The following is a 22,792-nucleotide window of genomic DNA, read 5'->3' on the forward strand; positions in this document are numbered from 1 at the left end:
CAGCGGTTAAGACTCAACCATTCCTGAATGTTATGGGGGGGGGGGCACATCGCTACCACTGAAACTCGCAGCACTGTCTCCTTCTCTCCCCCATAACATCTAACAGCGGGGGCCCCCAGCCCTTCCGGAATTCTTGTATTCTGACACAGCACAATGGGGGCAGACACAAAATGGCTGCCACAAGAGAAACAGCCAGCCACAGCATCCCTGCAGTCACACAATGAAGAGTCTTGTGCTGTGGTGGCAGCTGCCGCCAAGAAGAAGAAGAGATTGTATTCATACCCTGCCCTTCACTTGGAGTCTCAGAGCGGCTCTCAAACTCCTTTCCCTTCCTCTCCCCACAACAGACACCCTGTGAGGTGGGTGGGGCTGAGAGAGCTCTGACAGAAACGGCTCTTTGTCAAGGACAGCTGTGCCACAGCTTGTGACTGACCCAAGGCCACCCAGCCAGGTGCACGTGGAGGAGTGGGGAATCAAACCCGGTTCTCCCAGATTAGAGTCCGCACACTTAACCACTAATCCACACAGCCGCTCTGACCTGGACAGCCCAGGCAAGCTGATCTCGCCAGATCTGGGAAGCCAAGCAGGGTCGACTCTGGCAAGGATGGGAGACCTCCTTGGAAGACCAGAGGCGGGAGGACAGGGGCAGTGTTCCCTCTAAGCTGAGTGAGTGTGAGCTGGCTCACAGTTTTTTAGTCTCTGGCTCACACGTTTTTGCCTTAGCTCGGGAAGGAGGGCTCCACAGAAAACTAATTGATGCAGCAGCCAAATCGCCGGCTCACAACTTTAATGCCCAGGAGCTCACAAAGTAGAATTTTTGCGCACAAGACTCTACAGCTTCGAGGGAGCCTTGGACAGGGGCAGGCTTTATTCAGCCACCTCTCTGAATATCCTCCAGGCCCTCTCGCCATGACTTCCAGGTGCACGCACGCACACTCACACACATACATAGTCACATATAAAAAAAATACAACCCCCCCCCACATCTGCACAGCCAATCAAATCTCCAATGGCCAATCAGAAGCTTTGTTGGGCAAAAGCCCCACCACGAGCCACCCACTTTTAAAAACCACTTGGCAGCAGGTACCAGGAAAGGTTTGGTGGGCACCACGCTGCCCGTGGTCTTCAGGTTGGGGACCCCCGATCTAATAACTCACTTAATGTGACTCCAATGATGTCCCACAAGCTTCTCTGCCCTGGCCCGCATTTCTGAGGGGGAGGGGGAAGGATCCATCGCCCACACTACATACGTTAGCTTGCTAGACATCCCTGGGGAAGAGGTGGGGAGAAGGGGCGGGAGTGATACATCTAGTTCTGGCCTCAAAGCTAACAAGTCTCCCTGGCGCATTTGTAGAGCTAAATGTTCCCTTCCCGATACTGACGAGATGGCCTCCTCGCGGTTCTCTCCCCAGGAGAAACAGTGTCCGAACTGAGAATCGGCAAATTCGTGCAAGCCACCAGCTGCGGCCACGCTGAAATATCCCCAGACGTTCTTGTTGCTGCGGAAATTCAGCTCCTGCACCGTGCCAGAGCTGGGCTTGAAACCCTAAACAAAAAGCAACAGGTATAGGCAGTTGTCGATTTTGCCCATCTGCATAACTCCCACTGCACCGATTTTAGCTTTCTTGACAAAAGAATTTTAAAGTACAGCACCTACAACTTAGCAACGGGGGTCCATCACCAGTAGCCCAACCTTGCTTCCCTTCTCACTTACAGATAAGCGAGAGGTAAATGTTTCGAACGCCAGGAACACACCTCATCAGGATTCTCACTGGTGATTCTTGCAGCGATCACATGACCTCTGGGCACTGGAACATTGTTGGGGCTCTCAAAGGGAACGGGGGTATCTGCCCACGGGGACTGTCCGTAGAGGACACGGATATCCTTCATCCTGTGCAAAGGCACTCCCATGGCGATCTAAGCGGGGGAACAGAGGGGAAAGAACAAAAAAACCCAAGTTCCTGCACAACTGTGCAAAGTAATAACACCACTTCTTAACACTTCTCCTGTGAGTTTCCGGGATCTTAAACACTTGCTTTAAAGCACACACACACAACCCCACTGTCCTAAATTATTTTATGCAGAGGTCATTTCGGGGGGGATCGCAGTTCCCCCGGGTGAGGTACCGGGGGGGGGGCACATGACGAAGCCCCGCCCCCCGCTTCCGGCCGCCCCGCTTCCGGCCCTCATTCAGCCAGGAGGAGGCAGGAGAAGAGGGAGGGTAAGTTGCTTCCTCCCTGCCTCTCCCCACCCCTGCCTGCCTGGGGCCAAGGAGGGCCTTCGCGGGGCTTCCTCGCACTCCCACCAGCCTTGCAGGTCCACCGCCGGGCCCCTCATGGGGCTCGGCAGTGGAGCTGCAAGGCCGGCAGCCGGGACCGTTGGGGGCAGGGTGTGTGGCCTTATGACACACGTCCGGTGATGTCAGGGGGTGTGGCCTTATGACACACTTCCGGTGATGTCAGGGGGTGTGGCATATGCTAATGAGTTATGTTAATGAGCCCCCCTAGCTCTTTTTCTACGAAACGACCCCTGGTTTTATGAAATGTCTTTCCTCCAAGGACAGCTCTACACACGAGAGGCTCAGGAGAGGACCAAAAAATCCCTTTTCTCTGTGCTCTTCTCTTTCTTGCATGAAGTCCCGGCCTTAACCGGGGATCTGCACTAGCTTTAACCATATTCATTACTAAAAAGGGAGGGACGATACAGCTGACAGAGCACCAGTTCTGCATGCAGAAGGTCCAAGATTCAACCCCAGGCACAGCCACAAAGGACTTCCTCTTCCTGCAGCCCTCAAGAGCTGCGGCCAGTTAGAGGCGGGGCACCTGTGCAGGATGGACAGATGGGTGAAAGGCTGCTACATACATTCAAGGTCCCAGGTTCTGGAATCTCATGGAGTAGCTGCTACAAAAGACCTGGGTCTCAGGCAGAGGAAGAAGAAGAAGAGGAGGAGATTGGATTTATACCCCGCCCTTCATTCAGAGTCGCAGAGTGGCTTACAGACTCCTTTTTCTTCCCCTCCCCACAACAGACACCCCTGTGAGGTAGGCGGGGCTGAGAGAGAGCTCTTTCCAGAGCTGCCCTTGAGAGAACAGCTCTGACAGAACTATGGCTAGCCCAAGTTCATCCAGCAGCTGCAAGTGGGGAATCAAATCCAGTTCCCCCAGATTAGAGTCCGCACACTTAACCACTACACCAAACTGGCTCTACACCATGCACTTAACCACTACACCAAACCACTACACAAGAGCGCACAACACAGGATGACGGCACTAACGCTAGATGAACCAATGGTACGAGGCTGCTTCAGATTCTCCTAGGAGCTCTCGCTGGCGTCTTGCATTGCACCTGGTGCAACTTGGCTTCTACCAAGCCCAAGTGGTGTTTACACCCCAGTACTCTAGAAGGATGAAAACTGATTTAAGCCATCTTTTAGTTACCTGGAGTTGAGCAGCAGGCAAGTTAACGTCGGCAATCATTTCTGTACAGGGGTGTTCCACCTGCAAGCGGGGGTTAAGCTCCAGAAAGTGGAAGTTGCCATCTTCACTGTAGAGGTATTCAACGGTCCCTGCACTTACGTAGCCCACCATTTTTGCAAGACGCACAGCACACTGGGGTGGGGGAAGGAAGAAAGAAGGTAAGAGGTGCCCTACTGGAACAGACCAGTGGTCCATCTAGTCCCAGCATCCTGTCTCACGCAGGGGCCACCTGATCAGTTGCTCTGGAGGGCCAACAAAGAAGACACAGAGACCAAAGCCTCCCCTGGTATTCCTCCTAAAATATCTGAAGAAGGGAGCAGTGACTCACAAAAGCTTGTACCCCGCTACACATTTTGTTTGTCTTTAAGGTGCTCCTGGACTCTTGCTCTTTTCTGTTTCCCACTTTCGAAGAAGTGAGCAGTGACTCATGAAAGCTTCTACCCTGCCACAAATTCTGTTAGTCTTTAAGGGGCTACTGGACTTTTGCCCCCTTTTGTGCTGCTACAGAGGTATCTGAAGAAGTGAGCGGTGAGCTTGTTGACAAGCTCGAGCGTGTCCAGAAGAGGACAGCCAGGATGGTGAGAGGGTTGGAATCCAAGTCTTAGGAGGAAAGGCTGAAAGAGTTGGGTCTGTTTAGCCTGGGAAAGAGAAGGCTTAGAGGGGACATGATTGCAGTCTTCAAGTATCTGAAGGGCCGTCATGTAGAAGATGGAGCGGATCTATTCTCTCTTGCTCCGGATGGCAAGACTAGATCTAATGGGTGGAAATTACAAGGGAGTCGATACTGGCTAAATATCAGGAGAAACTTCCTAACTGTAAGAGTGGTTGAGCAGTGGAACAGACTGCCTCGGGAGGTGGTGGAGGCTCCTTCGCTGGACGTTTTCAAGCAGAGGCTGGACAGCCATCTTTCGGGCATGTTGTAGGGCCCTCTTTCGACTATGCTCCTGCAGAGTGCAGGGGTTTGGACTAGATGACCTGCAAGGTCCCTTCCAACTCTAACAACTCTATGATTCTATGACTCACAAAAGCTCCTCCCCTGCCACAAATTTTGTTAGCCCTGAAGGTGCTCCTGGACGCTTGCTTTTTTCTACTGCTACAGACAGATCAACACGGCTGCCCATCCTCAGTCTACCTCCTAAAATTGGTAAGCAGAGGTTACCCTGGATGTGGAGGTTCCGTTTACTTACCGTGGCTAGTAGACATGGATGGATTTACCCTCCATGAATCCGTCTAATCCCATTTCAAAGCCATTTGTGTTAGTGGCTTGCATTAGGTCCACTGGGAGTGAATTCCCATGACTTGCGGAATGAAGACGTTCTTACTTTTACCTGTCCTGAATTTACTGCCCACCAACTTCACTGGATGTGACCAGTGTTCCCTCTAAGCTGAGTGAGTGTGAGCTAGCTCAGTTTTTTAGCCTCCGGCTCACACATTTTCGTCTTAGCTCAGGAAGGATGGCTCCGGAGCAAACTAATTTATGCAACAGCCAAATCGCTTGCTCACAACTTTAATGCCGTTAACCCACAAAATAGAATTTTTGCTCACAAGACTCCACAGCTTAGAGGGAACATTGGATGTGACCCAGGTCTAGTATTATGGGAGAGGGAACAAGTTCCTTCAAACCACTTTCTCTACCACATGCATAGTTTTATAAACCTCTACCACTTCCCCACCCCATTTTAGACAGTGGGTAGAATCAGGTGGGTTTCTTACAGGCAGGGCTTCTGATGGATTGTGCAGATTAGAATTCCATCGTTTCAGGAACAGCTGCCTCCGCAGTGATGATTTTATGCTCTCTTGTGCCTCTTTCTCGGTGTATTTTTAAATTACCCCTCTTCTTCACTGCAGTTGAGTTTCCCCTGTGTAGGTGGCTCTGCCCCATAGGGGAGCTATTTTGTCAGAATTCCAAATGTGCCCACAGGCTCAGAAGGGTCAGGGATCCCTGCTCTGGAGAGTACTCAAGGTGGCTTGCCTAACGTGGTGATTCATGTCAAAGGCAAAATTTGAACCAAGAGATATCCCAGTTTTATTCAAGGTATAAACTTTCATGTGCATGCACCCTTTATTGGATGATCTGAAGATCTGGCCACTGTGTGATACAGAGTGTTGGACTGGATGGGCCTTTGGCCTGATCCAACATTGGCATCTCTTATGTTCTTATGTTCTTAAGATGTGTGCATGCACACAGAAGCTTATACCCAGAGTTCAACTTTGTTGGTCTTAAAGGGGCCGCTGGACTCAGACTTCATTCATTCATTCACATGCTGCTGACAGAAAGGTTTTGTAGACATACCTGCTCCATGTAGTCAAACACAGAAGGAAGCGCTACAGTTGCGGGCGCTTCTTCGATTATTTTTTGGTGTCTCCGCTGAATGGAGCAATCTCGGCTGAACAGTGACACGGCATTGCCATACTGATCGGCTAAGACTTGGACCTCGAGGTGGCGGGCATGCTGCAAAAACTTCATCACGAAGATCGGAGACCCCGGGGCCTCACTCTGCACCTGTTGGGTATATCATCATTACAACTCAGGCTTATATCCCACCCTTCTGACAAGGGAATATTACGAGTCATTCAATTTCACCTCCACAACCACCCCGAGCGGCTGAGAGTGTGTGGCTGGCCCAAGATCGTTCAAGGAGCTTCATGCCTGAGTAGGGATTCGACTCAGGTCTCCAAGCTCTAAGTAAGACACAGGGAGGAATCAACTGGAATCAAGAACCACAAGGGTAAGAAAGAAGTCTTGATAAAGGGCCAATATTAAAAACCTAGTTGAAACTTATAATATACAAACGTACATGTATTTATTAGTAAGACAATTAAAAACATATAAGGGCCCTATGAAAGCCTCGTTAAAAAGTATTAATGGCCTAAACACAATGGCCCAAGACACACGACCTGATGCGTTTCCGCCCTATTGGGGCCTTCTTCGGAGGTCAAACAATATTGAGGTACACGTAACTTTAATACATATTACAATAAGATAACCACTAAGTGAATACTGGACCAAGAAAAGGAAGGTTAAACAGCAAGATCTATAGACACAAGACAAAGATGTCTGTGAGGCAGTACTATTTGCTTGAGTGCTCTTTGCTTGAGGACACTCTAGCTCTGACGTTGATAGCCACACAGGTGCTTTTTGGACCTAAATTGGAAGATGTTCTAATTCAGCAACTGTGCATTTGGCACCAGACACATGACTTTCATCTTTAGAGGCCTCACAAACTAGGCCTCACTTTTTAACAAGTTGATTCACAGGTGGCAGCTTCGGGGAACTAGTTTCCTAAATGCTGCAGGGACCTAATTTGGATAGCGATCACTTCGGCCTTCCCTTTCCTCATTAGCAAATAATGCCCCTTCCTGGGGGGGGGGGGGGAGAAGGAGAATTGGTTTTATACCCTGCCCTTCACTACCCAAAGGGAGTCTCGAAGCTGCTTACAATCGCCTTCCCTTCTTCTCCCCACAACAGATACCCTGTGAGGTAGGTGGGGCTGAGAGAGCTCTGAGAGAACTGTGACTGGCCCAAGGTCACCCAGCAGGCTTCATGTGGAGGAAGAGTGGGGAATCAAACCCGGCTCTCCAGATTAGAGTCCGTCACTCTTTACCACTACACAAAACTGCGTATTTGGCTCAGGAAAACAGCAATGCCACTCTTTTAAAAACAATTTCTAGTTTAAGATGGGTAGACGTGTTTGTCTGTAGCAGGAGAAAAGAGCAGGAGTCCAGGAGCACCTTAAAGACTAACAAAATCTGTGGCAGGGTGATGCATGACTTATGAAAGCTCCTACCCTGCCACAAATTTTGTTAATCTTTAAGGTGCTCCTGGACTCTTGCTCTTTACTAATGTCTAAAGAGGTAAAGGTAAAGGTTCCCTTGCTCGAAAGCCAGTCTGACTCTAGGGTTGCGGTGCTCATCTCCGTTTCCAAGCCGAAGAGCCAGCGCTGTCCGAAGACGTTTCCGTGGTCATGTGGCCAGCATGACTAGACGCCGAGGCGCACGGAATGCTGTTACCTTCCCACCGAAGCGGTCCCTATTTATCTACTTTCAATTTCTTGCTTTCGAACTGCTAGGCTGGCAGGAGCTGAAACTGGAGACGGGAGCTCACTCCGTCATGCGGCACACTCGGGTCTCGAACTGCTGAACTACTGACCTTCCACAGCCTGCAGTTCAGCGTCTTAACCACTTGAGCCACCGCAGCTCCTTTTACTAATGTCTAGTTTGGTCTTAAATTGTGCGCTAATTTCACATGGAACATTTTTGAGGGTCAAATATTTATTTATTTATATTTATTTATTTATTAGGCTTCTATCCCCGCCTTTCCACATGGGCTCAGGGCGGCTAAGAAGAGGCAAATGCCATACAGAACAATAAAACCAGATAAAACAATCATTTGACATTTAAAATCGGTGCTCACAACAATATATCATCCGAGACGGGGACTCCAATGCAATGTTTCAGGGGGCACTACTGTCTCTTCTTGATCGGTCTTCACTCTGTCCGTTCTCCATTCCCAAGGCCAGTTCACGTCGCCAGAGATGGCAATGCGGTGGCGGCACAGTGACGGTGGCGGCTCCTACTCAAAAGCCTGGTGGAAGAGCTCCGTCTTGCAGGCCCTGCGGAACTGCATAAGGTCCCGCAGGGCCCTGATCTCCTCTGGGAGCTCGTTCCACCAGATAGGAGCTGCCACCGAAAAAGCCCTGGCCCTAGTCGTAGCATATTTAACATCTCTCGGGGCTGGAACAACCACAGAAGATGTTTTGCCCCCAACCGTAGTGCCCTTGGGGGAACATATGAGGAAAGGCGGTCCCTTATGTAAGCTGGACCCTGGCCATAAAGGGGTTTATAGGTAAGAACCAGCACTTTGAAGCGGACCCGGTACGCTATTAACAGCCAGTGCAGCGCCTTCAGGACTGGCTGGATGTGATCTCGCCTAGAGAGACCCATCAACAGTCTGGCTGCTGCATTCTGCACCAGCTGCAGCTTCCGGATCTGTGACAAAGGCAGCCCCATGTAGAGAGCGTTGCAGTAGTCTAGCCTCGAGGTGACTGTCATGTGGATCACTGTGGCCAAGTCATTGCGGTCAAGGTAGGGAGCCAACTGCCGTGCCAGCCGCAGATGGTAGAAGGCTGACTTGACAGTGGCTGCTACCTGGGCCTCCATTGTTAAAGAGGAGTCCAGGACCACCCCCAAACTCCTAACCCTCGGCGCCGGTACCAAAGGCACCCCGTCGAAGGCTGGGAGAGGGAGCCCCAGCCCTGAACTGACCCAACCTAAGCCCAGGACCTCTGTCTTCGCTGGGTTTAGCTTCAGCCGACTCAGCCTGAGCCAACCAGCCACAGCCTGCAATGCCTGATGAAGGTCATCCGGGTTGGAATCTGACCGGCCGTCCAACATTAGATAGAGCAAATGACCTGGCCAGTTCTCTGGAGGAGTTGCATGCACGCCCCAGGAGATTTCCAAAAAGCCTGTGAAACACACAGGGGTTTCCTGGCAGAAGCACAGGGAAGGGTTCTTTAGCCCACAAGGCACCATGCAAATGAATCTCTGGGCCAAACTAGATGTTACAGCGGCCACAGGACCAACCTGTGTCTGCCGCCATATCAGAGAAAGATTTAGCCATTTAAAAATGCTGCAAGATTACCTGGTCCCATCACACTGGCCTCAGGGCAGTGGGACCAGACAATCTTGTGCCCCTCGCCAGGCCTTTTTAAGTGCCAAAACAGTTTTGGGCCCTCACAACACTTTTTAATGGCCAGATTTTTCTGTCAGCTGACACTGGCAGCCACAGTAATGTCTGGCCCACAGCCACGGTAATGTCTATCTGAGCTTTCAGAAACTAGGAAAACAATGCCTTCAGAAATGAAGCAAGACCAAGATTTGCATCTTCACTTCGGTCAATGATTTATACCTCTTCAAAGGTCAAATTCCACACCTGAGGAAACAAGCTGGTTGCTGCTTGTTATGAATACATCAACACAAGTGTAATTTTAAACCTGGGTTTAGCGTAGGCTTGACAAGTCCCCCTGGGGGGCGGGGAAACCCCTGCCCCAGAGGCCCGTTCCCCACCGCCGCCGGATCGGGCCCTGGGGGGAACCCCACCCCCAAAGCATGCAACATGCACGTCACCCAGAAGTGACGCGACCACGCCGGGCACGCTGGGGACGGGGCCACGGTCATCCAAGGGAAAACTCTATGGTTTTCCCTCGGATGGTCGTGGCCCCGCCCCCAGCGTGCCTGGCGTGGTCGCGTCACTTGCGGGTGACGTGGCTGCCGCACGCGTGCAAAGCGCATGCATGCACACTCCCAAAGCAGCGCTGGAGTCCCCCGCTCCAGCGCCACTTCTGACTTGGCAACCCTAGTTTAGCGTGGAAGGGGAGGGTAAAACTCCTCACAGGAAAACCCCAAAATGTTGTTTCCTGTAAGGGAATTTAATATCAATGTGTCAGAGCCTTACAAGATTTTTACATTGTGTGGTTTGTGTAAATCAACACACACGGCCCTGGTGAATGGTAACGTGATCCCTGTGAATGGAAACATTTCTGTTTGCAAAGCGGAACCTGAGGGTTACTCATCTCCCAGCAGCACAAAAGCTTTCCTCACAAGACCCTCAGAGTTGAGGAGGGAGGGCCTGTGACCATGTGGCTACATCTGCCAAAGTATTTTTGGGGACTTTTTTGGGGGGAGGGGCAGGGTGCAGACATGGAAGTCCTCCACAGTACCATTTCATCTGTAAGAGGAGAACATGACAAAAATGGAGGGGAAATCAGCAGCACAGCAGAAAACCATCACTGCGCCTTTCTTTTTTTTTTGCTTGTTCGTTTACTTGTCTGAAGCGAGCAGGAAACTCCTCAGCCCCGTCTGCGATCCGAATCCCTTTGCCGCCGCCGCCTTCAGAGGCCTTGATCATCACAGGATAACCGATTCTCTCCGAAGCCTGAGGAGAAAGAGGAGCAGGGGTCATTTCCTGCAGGAGCTCACAGGAGCGGAGCTCCGGCAGTAAAGAGCCCAGGGGGCGGGCACATGCAACAAGCCCCACCCCCTGCTCCCAGCAGCCCTCAGTCAGAGCAAGAAGCAGCCAGGTAAGCTGCAGAGCCCTCCCCCCCCCGGCCTAAAACAGTCCAGTGGCACTTTTAAGACCAAGTTTTATTCAGGTACAAGCTCTCCCTCCTCTGTGAGGACAGATCTGTACGTTCTCCCCCCCCCCCCCCCCACAATAGCTAGCAATCCAAAACAGTCTAGTGGCGCCTGAGCGGTGGGTGTTGCCTTCTGACACACTGCCGGTGACGTCAAGGGGTGTGGCATATGCAAATAAGTTATGCTAATGAGTTATGCTAATGAGCTCCTGAACCTCTTTTTCTATTAAATGACCCCTGAAGAGGAGGAAAAACAGTCAAAAAGCAGAGAACCGAATAAAGTTTGTGCACTAACCCCAGCTTTGAATAAAGAAAGCCACGGAAACAGGGCCTCCACTCACTCCACAGCCTAGTAATTTATCCCTCTCAATTTCACTGTGGTCAACCTAGATTTCCTTTAGCCTTCTCTGGCAGCCAATTTCCTCACCCCAACGATGCCAGTCCCAGTACAGGAGAGGGCAGCTGATCCCAACATCCAACTGGAAACCGGAGGGATATTACTCAGCAGTGAAGGAAGGAGATGGAATGGTGCTATTCTAAAAGATCTTATGAGCCGGTTAAAAGTGGGCAGAGCTCAGAACTAAGAAAGCACCCCGTGCCTTTTTCTTTTTTTTTTAATCTCAGCAAATAAAGAAGTACTAGGGCACGGCAGGCATTTTGCGCATGGTCAGAGGAATCTTTTTAAAATGTAAAGATAAAATTTTTAGATGTCCATATTCCTTTTAACTTGGTATCAAACAACGTGTACGTATTTTGTGTCAAAACCACAGTGCACTCTTATGGCACCCTAAAGGCTGAACAGATTTATTTCTGTGGACTAGCGCCCAATATCTTTATGTGCATGTGTATGCACCCATGTGCCAGATACATATAGAGAGAACACGAGGTAAACAGATTCAGGAGGGTCGCCGTGTCGGTCTGAAGCCGCAGAACGAATTTTAAGTCCAGTGGCACCTTTAAGACCAACAAAGTTTCACCGGTCATAAGAGAAATTAATGAGCCTGTCCATCAGTTGCTTATCAGTCTTATCTGGGGCTAAGGTTCTGTCAGGTTCCCAGTCAACTCGCTCTCACACACTTTCTTTAGTGAAAGGTTTATTCAGAGATCTGAGATGTTCATGGGTTCAGACTCTTTGTCAGGACTGAGGTGCAAAAGAAGGAAAGCAGCGTATAACTACAACCCCAAAATTCCATTCATACACGTGAGCAATACTGCAAAGACCATGAAAGATATATGGTCTATTACAGTGGTGGCGAACCTATGTGCGTGCCATCGCCCCAGCCAGGCCCAGACCATCATGAAAGTGTCAAATTCTCTGCCAAATAATTTTAAGTAAATGAAAGCATTTGGGATTGCTTTCCTTACTTTGTTTGGATCATCTTAAGTTAATGTATGAGTTGTTTTTTCTAAAGTAAAACCTCCGTATTCAGGTTCAATTGCCGTTTTGGCACTTTGCAATAAATAAGTGGGTTTTGGGTCACAGTTTGGGTACTCGGTCTAGACAGGTTGCTTACCTGTAACTGGTGATCTTCGAGTGGTCATCTGTGCATTCACACCCTTGGGATATACTGCGCCTGCGCTGAACCTTCTCGGTACCGATAGCTAGCAAAAAGGGATTTTCGCGCCTCTCCCAGGTCACGCGCCGACTCCACTGCGCATGACCAAGGAGGGGCACGCAGATCCCGCCAGTTCCTTCTGACCGCCGCCCAACAGCCTTCAAAGAAACAAGATGAAGGGCCGAGAGCAGAGGGGAAGGAGGGCGGGTGGTGTGAATGCACAGATGACCACTCGAAGATCACCAGTTACAGGTAAGCAACCTGTCTATCTTCTTCGTGGTCTCTGTGCATCACACCCTTGGGAGAATAGCAAGCAATAACTCTTACCTGGAGGAGGGGCCGAGGCCCTACACCTGCGCCGTCTGCAAAATAGACCGACCCAACGCCACACGACGAGTAGACCGGACATCAAGGGCATAATGCTTCACGAAGGTGAGCGGAGTAGCCCAAGTCGCAGCGTTGCAGATGTCCTCCAATGGCATCCCTCTCAGGAAAGCTGTGGAAGCCGCCACCGCCCTTGTAGAGTGGGCGCGAAGTTGACCTGGAAGAGGTCTCTTAGCCAAAGCGTAACATAGCTTGATTACTTCCACAATCCACCTGGACAGCGTCTGGGAAGAGATCTTCTTCCCTAGGGAGGGCATACTGTGAGCAACAAACAAGGCTGGAGACTGACGAAAAGACTTGGTCCTGCCCAAATAGAACAGCAACGCCCTCTTAACATCCAGAGAGTGCAATTTCCGCTCCTCTTCATTGGCAGGAGACGGGAAAAATGACGGCAAAACTATATCTGAACGTAGATGAAACTCCGAAACGACTTTCGGTAAGAAGGAGATGTCCAAAGACAACGACACCCCATGAGGGGAAAAAATCAAGTATGGTGGATCACACCTTAAAGCAGACAACTCACTGACTCGACGAGCAGAAGTAATGGCCACCAGAAACGCAGTCTTGAGCGATAACAACTTTAGAGAGCAAGTGGCCAGTGGTTCGAAGGGTTTTCCCATCAAAAACCGCAAAACTAAAGCCAAATCCCAGGCCGGAGTCGGAGAACGACGGGGAGGGTACAGGCGAATAAGACCTTTACAAAACTGTTTCGTCTGAGGATGCGAGAAAACTGAAAACCCATCAATAGATGGATGAAAAGCTGACACCGCAGCTAAATACACCTTAACTGAAGAAAAACTGAGTCCCAAGTCCATTCTGGACAAAATAAACGCAAAAATAGACCTCAAATCCACTGGCGGAGGAGGTAAATTGGAAGAACTCAAGTACTGTAGGAATAAATCCCACTTCTTTGCGTAAGACGTCCTAGTAGACAGTTTACGACAATTCAACAGGACCTCATTGATACGGTCATCCATCACTGAAAGCGTATTTCCCATAGAGTCAACTTGAGACTCAGAGGATCGTAGTGAAGGACCTGGCCTTCCTGAGCTTGGAGGAGATCCAACTCCTGCGGGAAGTGTACGAAGGATCCCTTGGCTAACCGCAGCAGTGTCGGAAACCACACCTGCCGAGGCCACCAGGGGGCTACCAGGAGACAATGGGGCTTGTCCTGTTGTATTTTCACAAGCACCCTGTGGAGCAGCGGAATCGGAGGAAATAGGTATAGAAAGTCGTGAGCCCACGACATCAACAGACCGTCCCCCATTGACAGAGGGTCCAACCCCGCTCTGGAGCAAAACCTGGGACACTTCTTGTTCAATCGAGTTGCAAAAACATCGATGTGGGGATGTCCCAGATGTTGAAAAAGAGGAAGGAGATACTTTGAGTTCAACTCCCATTCGTGGTCCGATGCTCCCCCTCTGCTCAGGAAATCCGCTTGTTGGTTCAAAGTTCCTGGCAGATGGGCAGCTTGGAGAGTGATGTTCCAATGAAGGCACTCTTCCCATATGTCCATAGCTAGCCTGCAAAGGGACCTGGACACGGTCCCGCCCTGGCGATTGATATAAGCCATCGCAGTTGTGTTGTCCGTAAAAATCAACACAGCTTTTCCTACAACCTGTCTGAGTAAGGATCTGAGGGCAAATTTTACGGCCAGCAGTTCCAGATAGTTGATATGATGACTCTTCCAAAGGGGTTGCCATGGAGCACCCACACAAGTGTCGTCTGTATGAGCACCCCAACCCCACAGGGAGGCATCTGTGGTGATGGACATTACGGGAACGATCGGTTGGAACGGTGCACCCGCCAACAGATTGGTGTCCACGAGCCACCACTGCAGGGAGACGAGGACCTGCGGAGGCACTACCAGTTGAAGGCTCGGAGGATGGATGGAAGGGCGAAATTTCTTTAGAAACCACAGCTGCAACGGGCGCATGCGAAGGCGTGCATATTCGATCACGGAAGTGGTGGCTGCCATGAGACCCAAGATCCGCTGAATGTGGACCGCTGATGTCACGTTGGACTGGAACAAACGTTGAATTTCCAGACGAATGGTATCTGCCCGTTGGCGAGGAAGGTACGCCCGAGTGGCTAGGGAGTCTATGACAGCTCCTATGAACTGCACGCGAGTTGCAGGTTGCAGCATGGATTTCTGTAAATTCACCAGAATTCCAAGGGAGGATAGGACCGACAATGTGATGGTGATGTGCTGAAGGAGACATTCTCTTGAATCTGCCACCATCAACCAGTCGTCTATATACGGAAAGATCTGAATGCCCTGAAGGCGAAGATGAGCGACGACAACCACCATTACCTTCGTAAAAACCCTGGGGGCGGTAGAGAGCCCGAATGGAAGGGCTTTGAATTGGTAATGGTCCTCCCCGACTGCGAATCTGAGGAACTTTCTGTGACGAGGATGGATGGAGACGTGAAAATAAGCGTCTTTGAGATCTAAAGTGACCATCCAAGTCCCTGGAGACAGGAGTGGTAAAATGCTTTGCAACGTGGTCATGCGAAACTTTCTGTAAATGATGAACCGATTGAGAAAACGAAGGTCCATGATTGGACGAAGTCCTCCGTCCTTCTTGGGGACCGTGAAATATTTGGAATAAATCCCGCGGCAACAATCCGCCATCGGGACTTTCTCTATAGCGTTTTTTTGTGTCAGCGATTGTACCTCCTGTAGCAGGGCAGGAGACGCCGGGGTTCTGATAAAACGGGAGATTTTGGGAGTCAGAGAAAACTCTATGAGATAGCCATCTCTTATTATAGAGTGCACCCATTTGTCCGTAGAAATGGCGAGCCATGCGTGCAGGAAGGGTGCAAGGCGAGTCTGAGCAGTAAGGTTGAAGTCAAAGTCCCTGTTTGGGATTCTTAGGGAATTTCGACTTATAGGCACCGGACGATTGTCCCTTATTTTTCGGGGGAAAAGACCGTGACTGAGAGGGAGGTCTTTGCCATTGATCCGTAGGTGATTTGTTGTACGGTTGCCTGGTCGACCAAGGTTGCCTAGGCCACTGCTTGGATTTCGAGTATTTGGTCGTGGGGGAGATCCCCAAACTCTTGGACGTCTTGATACTCTTATCCATTTCCTGCAGAACCGTGTCAGTGGTGGAGCTAAACAATCCAGAACCTTCAAAGGGAAGGTCTTCCACCGAGGATCTGGTGTCATATGGCAATGATGAAGAGCGGAGCCAGGCATGTCTGCGTAACGCTACAGAGGTTGCTAGAGTCTTACTAGCGGATTCCAGGGAATGCTTGGCAGCACTAATTTGGTGTCTAGCCAAGACCATCCCTTCATTCTGAATCCTTTTAATCTGAGGTTGGCACTCTTTGGGCACGTGCGGGAGGAAATCATTCAAACGCTTCCATAAATTGAATTGATAACGGCCCATGCAGGCGGCATAGTTCGCCGTTTTAATGCCCATTGCACCGACAGTGTAGAATTTTCTACCAACCGAATCCAACTTTTTTCCTTCTTTGTCTGATGGAGTAGAGTGGCTCGCTTTTCCTTTCGTGGACGAGGAAACGACCAAAGAATTGGGCTTAGGATGTGTGTATAAAAACTCAGCCCCTGATTCCTGGACCTTGTACATGTGATCCAGACGCTTATTAGAGACATTAATGGAGGCTGGACGAGTCCAAAAGTCCTTGGTAGTTTGCAAGAGAACTTTTGTCATTGGTAGAGCCACGGAGGGCGAAGTGTTAGAGTGCATAATGTCAAAAACGTTATCATCCACAAAACTGGCAACGAGAGTAGGAGTCATAGATAGATCTAATGCCATGCGTTGAATAAAATCTCCATAAGACTTAACATCCTCTGATGGAGAAATAGGTAAATCCGCTTCCACATCTTGCGAGGTGGGCTGTGCATCTACATCCTCGATATGTTCAGAAAAGCCATCTGAATCGGAGGATACATTGGATGGTTCTGGAGATGATTCGAGTAATTCAGGTTGAGACGGTGCCGGTGTGTTAATCGGGGGCACAACCGGGTCTGGTGGATGCGTCGGTATCGACTGCTTCGATACCGATGGTCGATCTTGAAAGCGCGAAATGCGGGATGACACCGACTGACGATCCCATTCAGGTGGGGGTGGTATCGGGAGTGCCCAAGGGTATGGGTATCGATTCCCGTACAAATAATGCCATTGCCTCTCATCCCAAGTCAGGGGAGGAGAAGTTGGTCGGTGCCGATCCTCGACTCCACGTTCTGGGGAGGCATGAGAGGATTGACGGCTCGACATATCAGATTGCGACTGATTTGTCTGTTGAGTAAGGTCGATGTCGAGATCCGAACCGATCGGGTGAGGTTCTTGCGTGGGATCTCGACCCTGACTAGCCGAAACCTTATGGACTTTGGGTTTGTCCGTTTTAGGTTTCTTCGACTGCTGTGAGTCTTTGCCCTGCTTCCGGATCTTGGAAGGTACGGGGTGGTCCTTTATCGGCGTCGATCGTTTCGGTGCCGAAGCATCGATTGCGACCGTCGACGTCGATGATCCCGGAACGGGAGGACAAGTGTCCGCAGCCAAGGTGGACATCGAGGCGTGCCCGGACGTGTCCAACGGTGAAGAGGACTGTGGAGATAGTGCCTTCTCCATCAGGGCCAAGTGTAGACGAGCTGCCCTGTTTTTTCTCGTCTGATTCGAAAACTTTCGGCAGTGTCTGCACTTAGAGACACAGTGCGACTCCCCTAAGCAAACGAGGCAAAGTGAGTGCCCGTCGGTGGGGGATATTTTAAGGCCGCAAGTCCTACACCGTTTGAAACAGCCCCACCGCGGGGCCATAGGCCAGCGGGAGGGGAACGTAAATAAAGAACAAACACCGAAAGAAAAATGCTAACTACAAAAATAAAGAAAGAGAAACTAACTAAACGCAAGTTTAGCAAAAAAAGTTTGGTACTTAGCAGACCGAGGCAGAAGGCGTCCTACCAGCGCAGCGGTCAGAAGAGAACTGGCGGGATCTGCGTGCCCCTCCTTGGTCATGCGCAGTGGAGTCGACGCGTGACCTGGGAGAGGCGCGAAAATCCCTTTTTGCTAGCTATCGGTACCGAGAAGGTTCAGCGCAGGCGCAGTGTATCCCAAGGGTGTGATGCACAGAGACCACGAAGAAGATCTAAAAGGTTCGCCATCACTGGTCTATTACTTCCCAAACACAGACTCTGCTCAAGGACGCTTCACATGTGAAAGGATGTCTTTGAGGTGCCATGGAAGAGTTACCGAACCTAGCCTCCCTAAACTTTTCCCCCCCCCCCCCCCCCCAGAAATGCAAGGGCAGGCAAGGGCAAGCGATAAGTGCATAAGAATAACAAACAGTTGGGAGCAGGGAGTAAACGGGATACACAGGGCATGATTACACAGGGTAGGGTTGAAACACAGCAGGTGTGATGGTTGAAATACAACAGGTACAGCTGGCCAAACGCCCGAGCCTGACAGGTTCCCTGCCCCCATCACCTCCAAGCCTTCGTCCACATCCTTCACGCAGCCCCGCCGGTACGTCTCCAGGGGAACAGTGATGGTTCTTTGCTGCTCGTTCTCCTCCTCGGTCCAGTCGGCCACCAAATCTACAAAAGTTCATACCGGTAAACGACAGAACAGGTGGGCATGGGAGGATAACAGAAAGGAAGCCTTAGCCATCCCCAGCTCAGAGGAGACAACGCAGAGACTGCAGGGGTGGCCAGACTGTGGCAGGGGTGGCCAGACTGTGGTTCACATATATCGGCTGAGTTCAGACTGGCAGTTTGGCCCGATAGAGGCACGTTTCACAAACGGATTGAAGGGGCCGGTTCACACAGCCACAGCTGTCAGGCGTTCCCCGGCCGTACTCAACCCGTCCTGTGACGATTCCCTACCACGTTAAAAAAGTACCAGGTGAAAGCTGTAGCAAACCCGGAAGTGTGCACGCTAAAAGCCACAAACAAGCTATGCACCTAAGTGCACAGGCGCGTGTCGCCAGAGTGGGAAAAAGCTACTTACAGCCACGCCTCCGCCACGGGTGGGCCAACAGTGCGAACCCTCCCTAGCGCCTCCTCCCCGGTATGCTCCCGCGTCAGTAGGTGCAGTGCGACCAGGAATCCCCGGCACAACTCGGTCTGGGTCTTTTTGCCCCGCCTCCCTCGCGCTTCATACTGGCAGTCTGTCCTCAGCCATTGTGTGACTCCTGGCAGGGCGGCTGGGGAAGCGAAGGGGAGGCGTGCTTCCCCTCCCCGACGGTTCTGCAGCTGGTGTTCCCCTCCCTGGGTAGCCTTGAGGTGTGAGGGGGGGGGAGCAGAGAAAGAAAGCAACTTTAACTTTAAAAACTCCCACACAGCTTGAGAGAAGGCATTTGTCACTTTAAATCCCTTTGCCAAGCCAGCCAGTGGGGGAATGGGTGGGTGGGGCTCGGAGGACGCATTTAAAGTCATATCTGTTTTTACCCCTTTTGTTTTTATTTTTGGCAGTCTCGTTTAATGTTTTTTTTCTTCTTCAAATTTTTATTCATGTTGTTTTACATCATTCTTAACAGATGTATTGCTTACGATAAACAGGCTTTTGAGCCTGTTACATTACTTCTTTTCTAACCATTTATACATCTATTCTATCTTTCTTTAAATATATCATAATCTTTTCCTTGTACAATCAATGTCAATTTGTTCATCTCTGCTATGTAGATTTGTGGTAAGTTAAGTCTATATCCAGAATTTCAAATATAGTTTTATGTATTATGTGCCAGTAGTTTAATGTTAATTAAAAAACAAATTTGCATATTTTCCAATAAGAAGAGATTGGATTTATACCCCACCCTTCACTACCCAAAGGTGTTTCAGAGTGGCTTACAAATTCCTTTCCTTTCCCCTCCCCACAACAGACACTCTGGGAGGTAGGCAGGGCTGAGAGAGCTCTGGCAGAAACAGCTCTTTTTCAAGAACAGCTGTGCCAGAACTATGGCTTGCCCAAGGTCATCCAGCAGGTGCAAGTGGAGGAGTGGGGAATCAAACCCGGTTCTCCCAGATTAGTGTCCGCGCACTTCACCACTAAACCAAACTGGCTCTCAAATAAAAACGTGTGTGCAATATTTGTTCATGTCTTGCGGCTCTCAAACATCTGACGTTTGTTCTATGTGGCTCTTACGTTAAGCAAGTTCGGCCACCCCAGCAGAGTGACACTGTTAGTGGAATCTGGGATGCAGGGGAAGAGAAGAGGCACAAGGAAACTTAGCATGTGTCGTGCTATATAGAACAACAACCCCTGGCTCCAACAGGGCAAAGTCATGCAGCGAGAAATCCTCTTACCGCTCCCGCTCCACGGCAACGTAGGGATGTGGACCGTTTGGGCCACAATGGTAGACGCCACCTTGTCTCCGAGGGCCCACATGGCCTCGCTTGGGGGGCCTGGCAAACAGAAAGGTCCGTAAGTGGAACTCACATGAGGCACAATCCTCTGGCAAACCCGCCTCCACCGGCTCTGTGGAAATGAGCGTTGCTTGGACCAGACTTGGCAGCCTCTTCATGGGCAGGACTTGAAGCACGTAAAAGGGCAGGGAGGAAATTGTAGAAGAGAGACACGGCAAAGCGCATGGGCAGCATGCCGCACCTCTGTGCCAGGCTACAGGCTCAACGAACAGGTCTGTGCCCAATCCGCTGAAGGACCTGCCAGCTCTGGTTGGGAAATTCCTGGGGATTTTGAGGGTGGAGCCTGTGGAGGGCGGGGCTTGGGGAGGGGAGAGACCTCCGTGGGATATGATGTCACAGAGTCCACATTCTACAGCAGCCATTTTCTCCTGGGGAACAGATCTTTGTAACCTGGAGGTCAGCCTTAATTCCAGGCTATCTCCAGCCTCTATCTGGGCACTCAAACAGCAGAGAAGCACAGGAGGGAGTAAATTAAACAAAAAATGAAACCCATGCAAAAAATAACAAAAAACATTCAACAGATGAAGAGGAATTATAAATGTTGAGGTTTGGACTTTTTACTGCTTGAGAAATTTGACTTGGACTATTTCTGAATGTTATTTATGTATTTGGACCACGTTATTTATGTATTTGGACCACCGTTGTATTTTTGAGTTACTGACTTGCATGGTATACATTATATATATTTTTGATAAACTACACCACTTATATGTTTATATCATTATATTGTCTGTTGAATGTTTGTCATGATCTGGGGCTGTGCCACCAGAGGCCTACTAGGCCCAGGGAGCCTGGCTAGCAGTAGGTGAGGCTGGGCCTACAACTCCCAGAAGCCCCTGGGGGGTTTTGGAGCCAAAATTGACCAATAGGAAAAGAGGAGGGCTTGGAATAAAAGATCTGGAGCAGCAGGAAAAGCTGTTCTTCTTCCTAGAGGGCAGAGCCAGAAGGGACTGAGGCTGCTGTGGGGGAGAGACCCTCATACTGAGGGAAGGGTGAGTAGTCTAGTGTCACTTGGAATAGTGAGCTAGGGACAGTTAGGGCATTTAAGTTCTTTTCACCCACTTACTGTTATAATTCTGCACCTTGTTTGTTTGACCTCTTATAAAATAAACTATTTTCATTGTTCACTCTGCATGGTCCTGTCGCCTATTGTTCGGCCAAAAGGGAGATCTGGAGGTCTTGGGAGGGTGCTCTGGGCCTTCTCAAGGGTTCCTAAATCCAGAGTGGTGGCAGCGTCAGGTGACACCCCACCTGAGCTGTGACAATGTTTTTTGTTATTTTTGCACGGGTTTCGTTTTTTGTTTAATTTACTACCTGGACACCGGCAACCCTAAGAAGGTTTCAAGGGAACTTTCACCCTACCCCCCCATACCACACACCTGGACAGTCTCTTGACTTTGTAGTTTGGCATCTATACATGTGGCAACACACACACACAAATACAAACACATATAGCCACCTTGAACGCGTCTATCTTATCTAGTGTAATATACAGCACTATGAGCTCAAACACCATCCAAACACACACCTACCTAGGAAGGCTATCCCGTGTTTGTGTAGCAATTCTGGCAGTTTGGGGTTTTCAGAGGAATGCCCCCAGCCAGCCCAGACAGCCTGGAATAAAAGTTTTAGGTCATCAGAAGTTAAAAGTGACATACAGTACTTCTTCACTCAAACAGGAAGTGGTGGCGGCTACAAGCATTTTGTTGTTCAGTCGCACAGTCGAGTCCGACTCTTCGCGACCCCATGGACCAGATCACGCCAGGCCCTCCTGTCTTCCGCCGTCCTCTGAAGCTGGCTCAATTTCATGTTCGTTGCATCTATGACACTGTCTAACCATCTCATCCTTTGCCGTCCCCGTCTTCTTTGACCTTCAATCTTTCCCAGCATCAGGGTCTTCTCCAGTGAGTGCTCCCTTCTCATTGGGTGGGCAAAGTATTTGAGCTTCAGTTTCATTATCTGGCCTTCCAGGGAACAGTCAGGGTTGATTACATTTAGGATTGCCTGATTTGATCTTCTTGCAGTCCAAGGGTACAAGGCTACAAGCACAGACAGCTTCAAGAGGGGACTGGATAAACATCTGGAGCCGAGGTCCATCAGTGGCTCTTAGCCACAAGGTATAGATAGGAACACTCTGCCTGGGGCAATGGAGCTCTGTATTCTTGGTGCTTGGGGGGCACAGTGAGAGGGCTTCTGGAGTTCTGTCCCCACTGGTGGACCTCCTGATGGCACCTGTGTTTGGCCACTCTGTGACACAGAGTGTTGGACTGGATGGGCCACTGGCTTCTCTTATGCGCATCAGCCGCAGACCCAAACAGATATTCAATAGTTGCAGAGTCTACCTTACAGACACCAGGAAATCCATCACCACCTCATACAGTGATTTGCAAAATGTCTCCCCAGGGACACTGGGGACTCCCATAAGCTTAGCTCGTGTCCTCCAAGACCAATCAAGAACCTGGGACTCCTGAAAGACAGCTTGCCCTCCTCCTAGGACTCTTCCCCAGCCGGCCACAGCCAAAGGGGAGTGTGGGCACGGCAGTGGGGATGCTGACTGGACACGTGCGGTGACGGTGAGGTTCAAGAGGCCTAGCTACCCCCACATATTAACTGAATGTCCGCCTTAGAACGTCCCCCCGGAATCCTCTGCAGCTCACTATGGTTCCATGACAAAAACAAACAGCTGTAGAAATAAGAACATAAGAGATGCCAATGTTGGATCAGGCCAAAGGCCCATCCAGTCCAACACTCTGTATCCCACAATGGCCAGAAATACCAGGTGCCCTCAGGAGGTCCAGCAGTGGGGCCAGGACATTAGAAGCCCTCCCACTGTTGGCCCCCCCAAGCACCAAG

The 22,792-nt window shown here is 50.3% G+C and overlaps 1 protein-coding gene across 1 annotated transcript in view; it reads right to left on the minus strand.

The window, feature by feature from the left end:
* The window catches only part of ACACB (acetyl-CoA carboxylase beta), a 113,595-nt gene that overhangs the window by 68,393 nt on the left and 22,410 nt on the right, over positions 1 to 22,792 (minus strand). The window contains exons 5-12 of the mRNA XM_015413261.1: positions 21,472 to 21,553; positions 19,820 to 19,918; positions 18,003 to 18,112; positions 10,300 to 10,410; positions 5,770 to 5,979; positions 3,438 to 3,608; positions 1,756 to 1,917; positions 1,383 to 1,546 (exon numbers count right to left, since the gene is read on the minus strand). Of these exons, the coding sequence (XP_015268747.1) occupies positions 1,383 to 1,546; positions 1,756 to 1,917; positions 3,438 to 3,608; positions 5,770 to 5,979; positions 10,300 to 10,410; positions 18,003 to 18,112; positions 19,820 to 19,918; positions 21,472 to 21,553 (1,109 nt within the window). The remainder of the gene's footprint in view (positions 1 to 1,382; positions 1,547 to 1,755; positions 1,918 to 3,437; positions 3,609 to 5,769; positions 5,980 to 10,299; positions 10,411 to 18,002; positions 18,113 to 19,819; positions 19,919 to 21,471; positions 21,554 to 22,792) is intronic.

This window comes from Gekko japonicus, unplaced genomic scaffold (genome assembly GCF_001447785.1).
Source record: "Gekko japonicus isolate JY-2015 unplaced genomic scaffold, Gekko_japonicus_V1.1 scaffold10, whole genome shotgun sequence".
In the NCBI taxonomy this organism is placed as follows: domain Eukaryota; kingdom Metazoa; phylum Chordata; class Lepidosauria; order Squamata; family Gekkonidae; genus Gekko; species Gekko japonicus.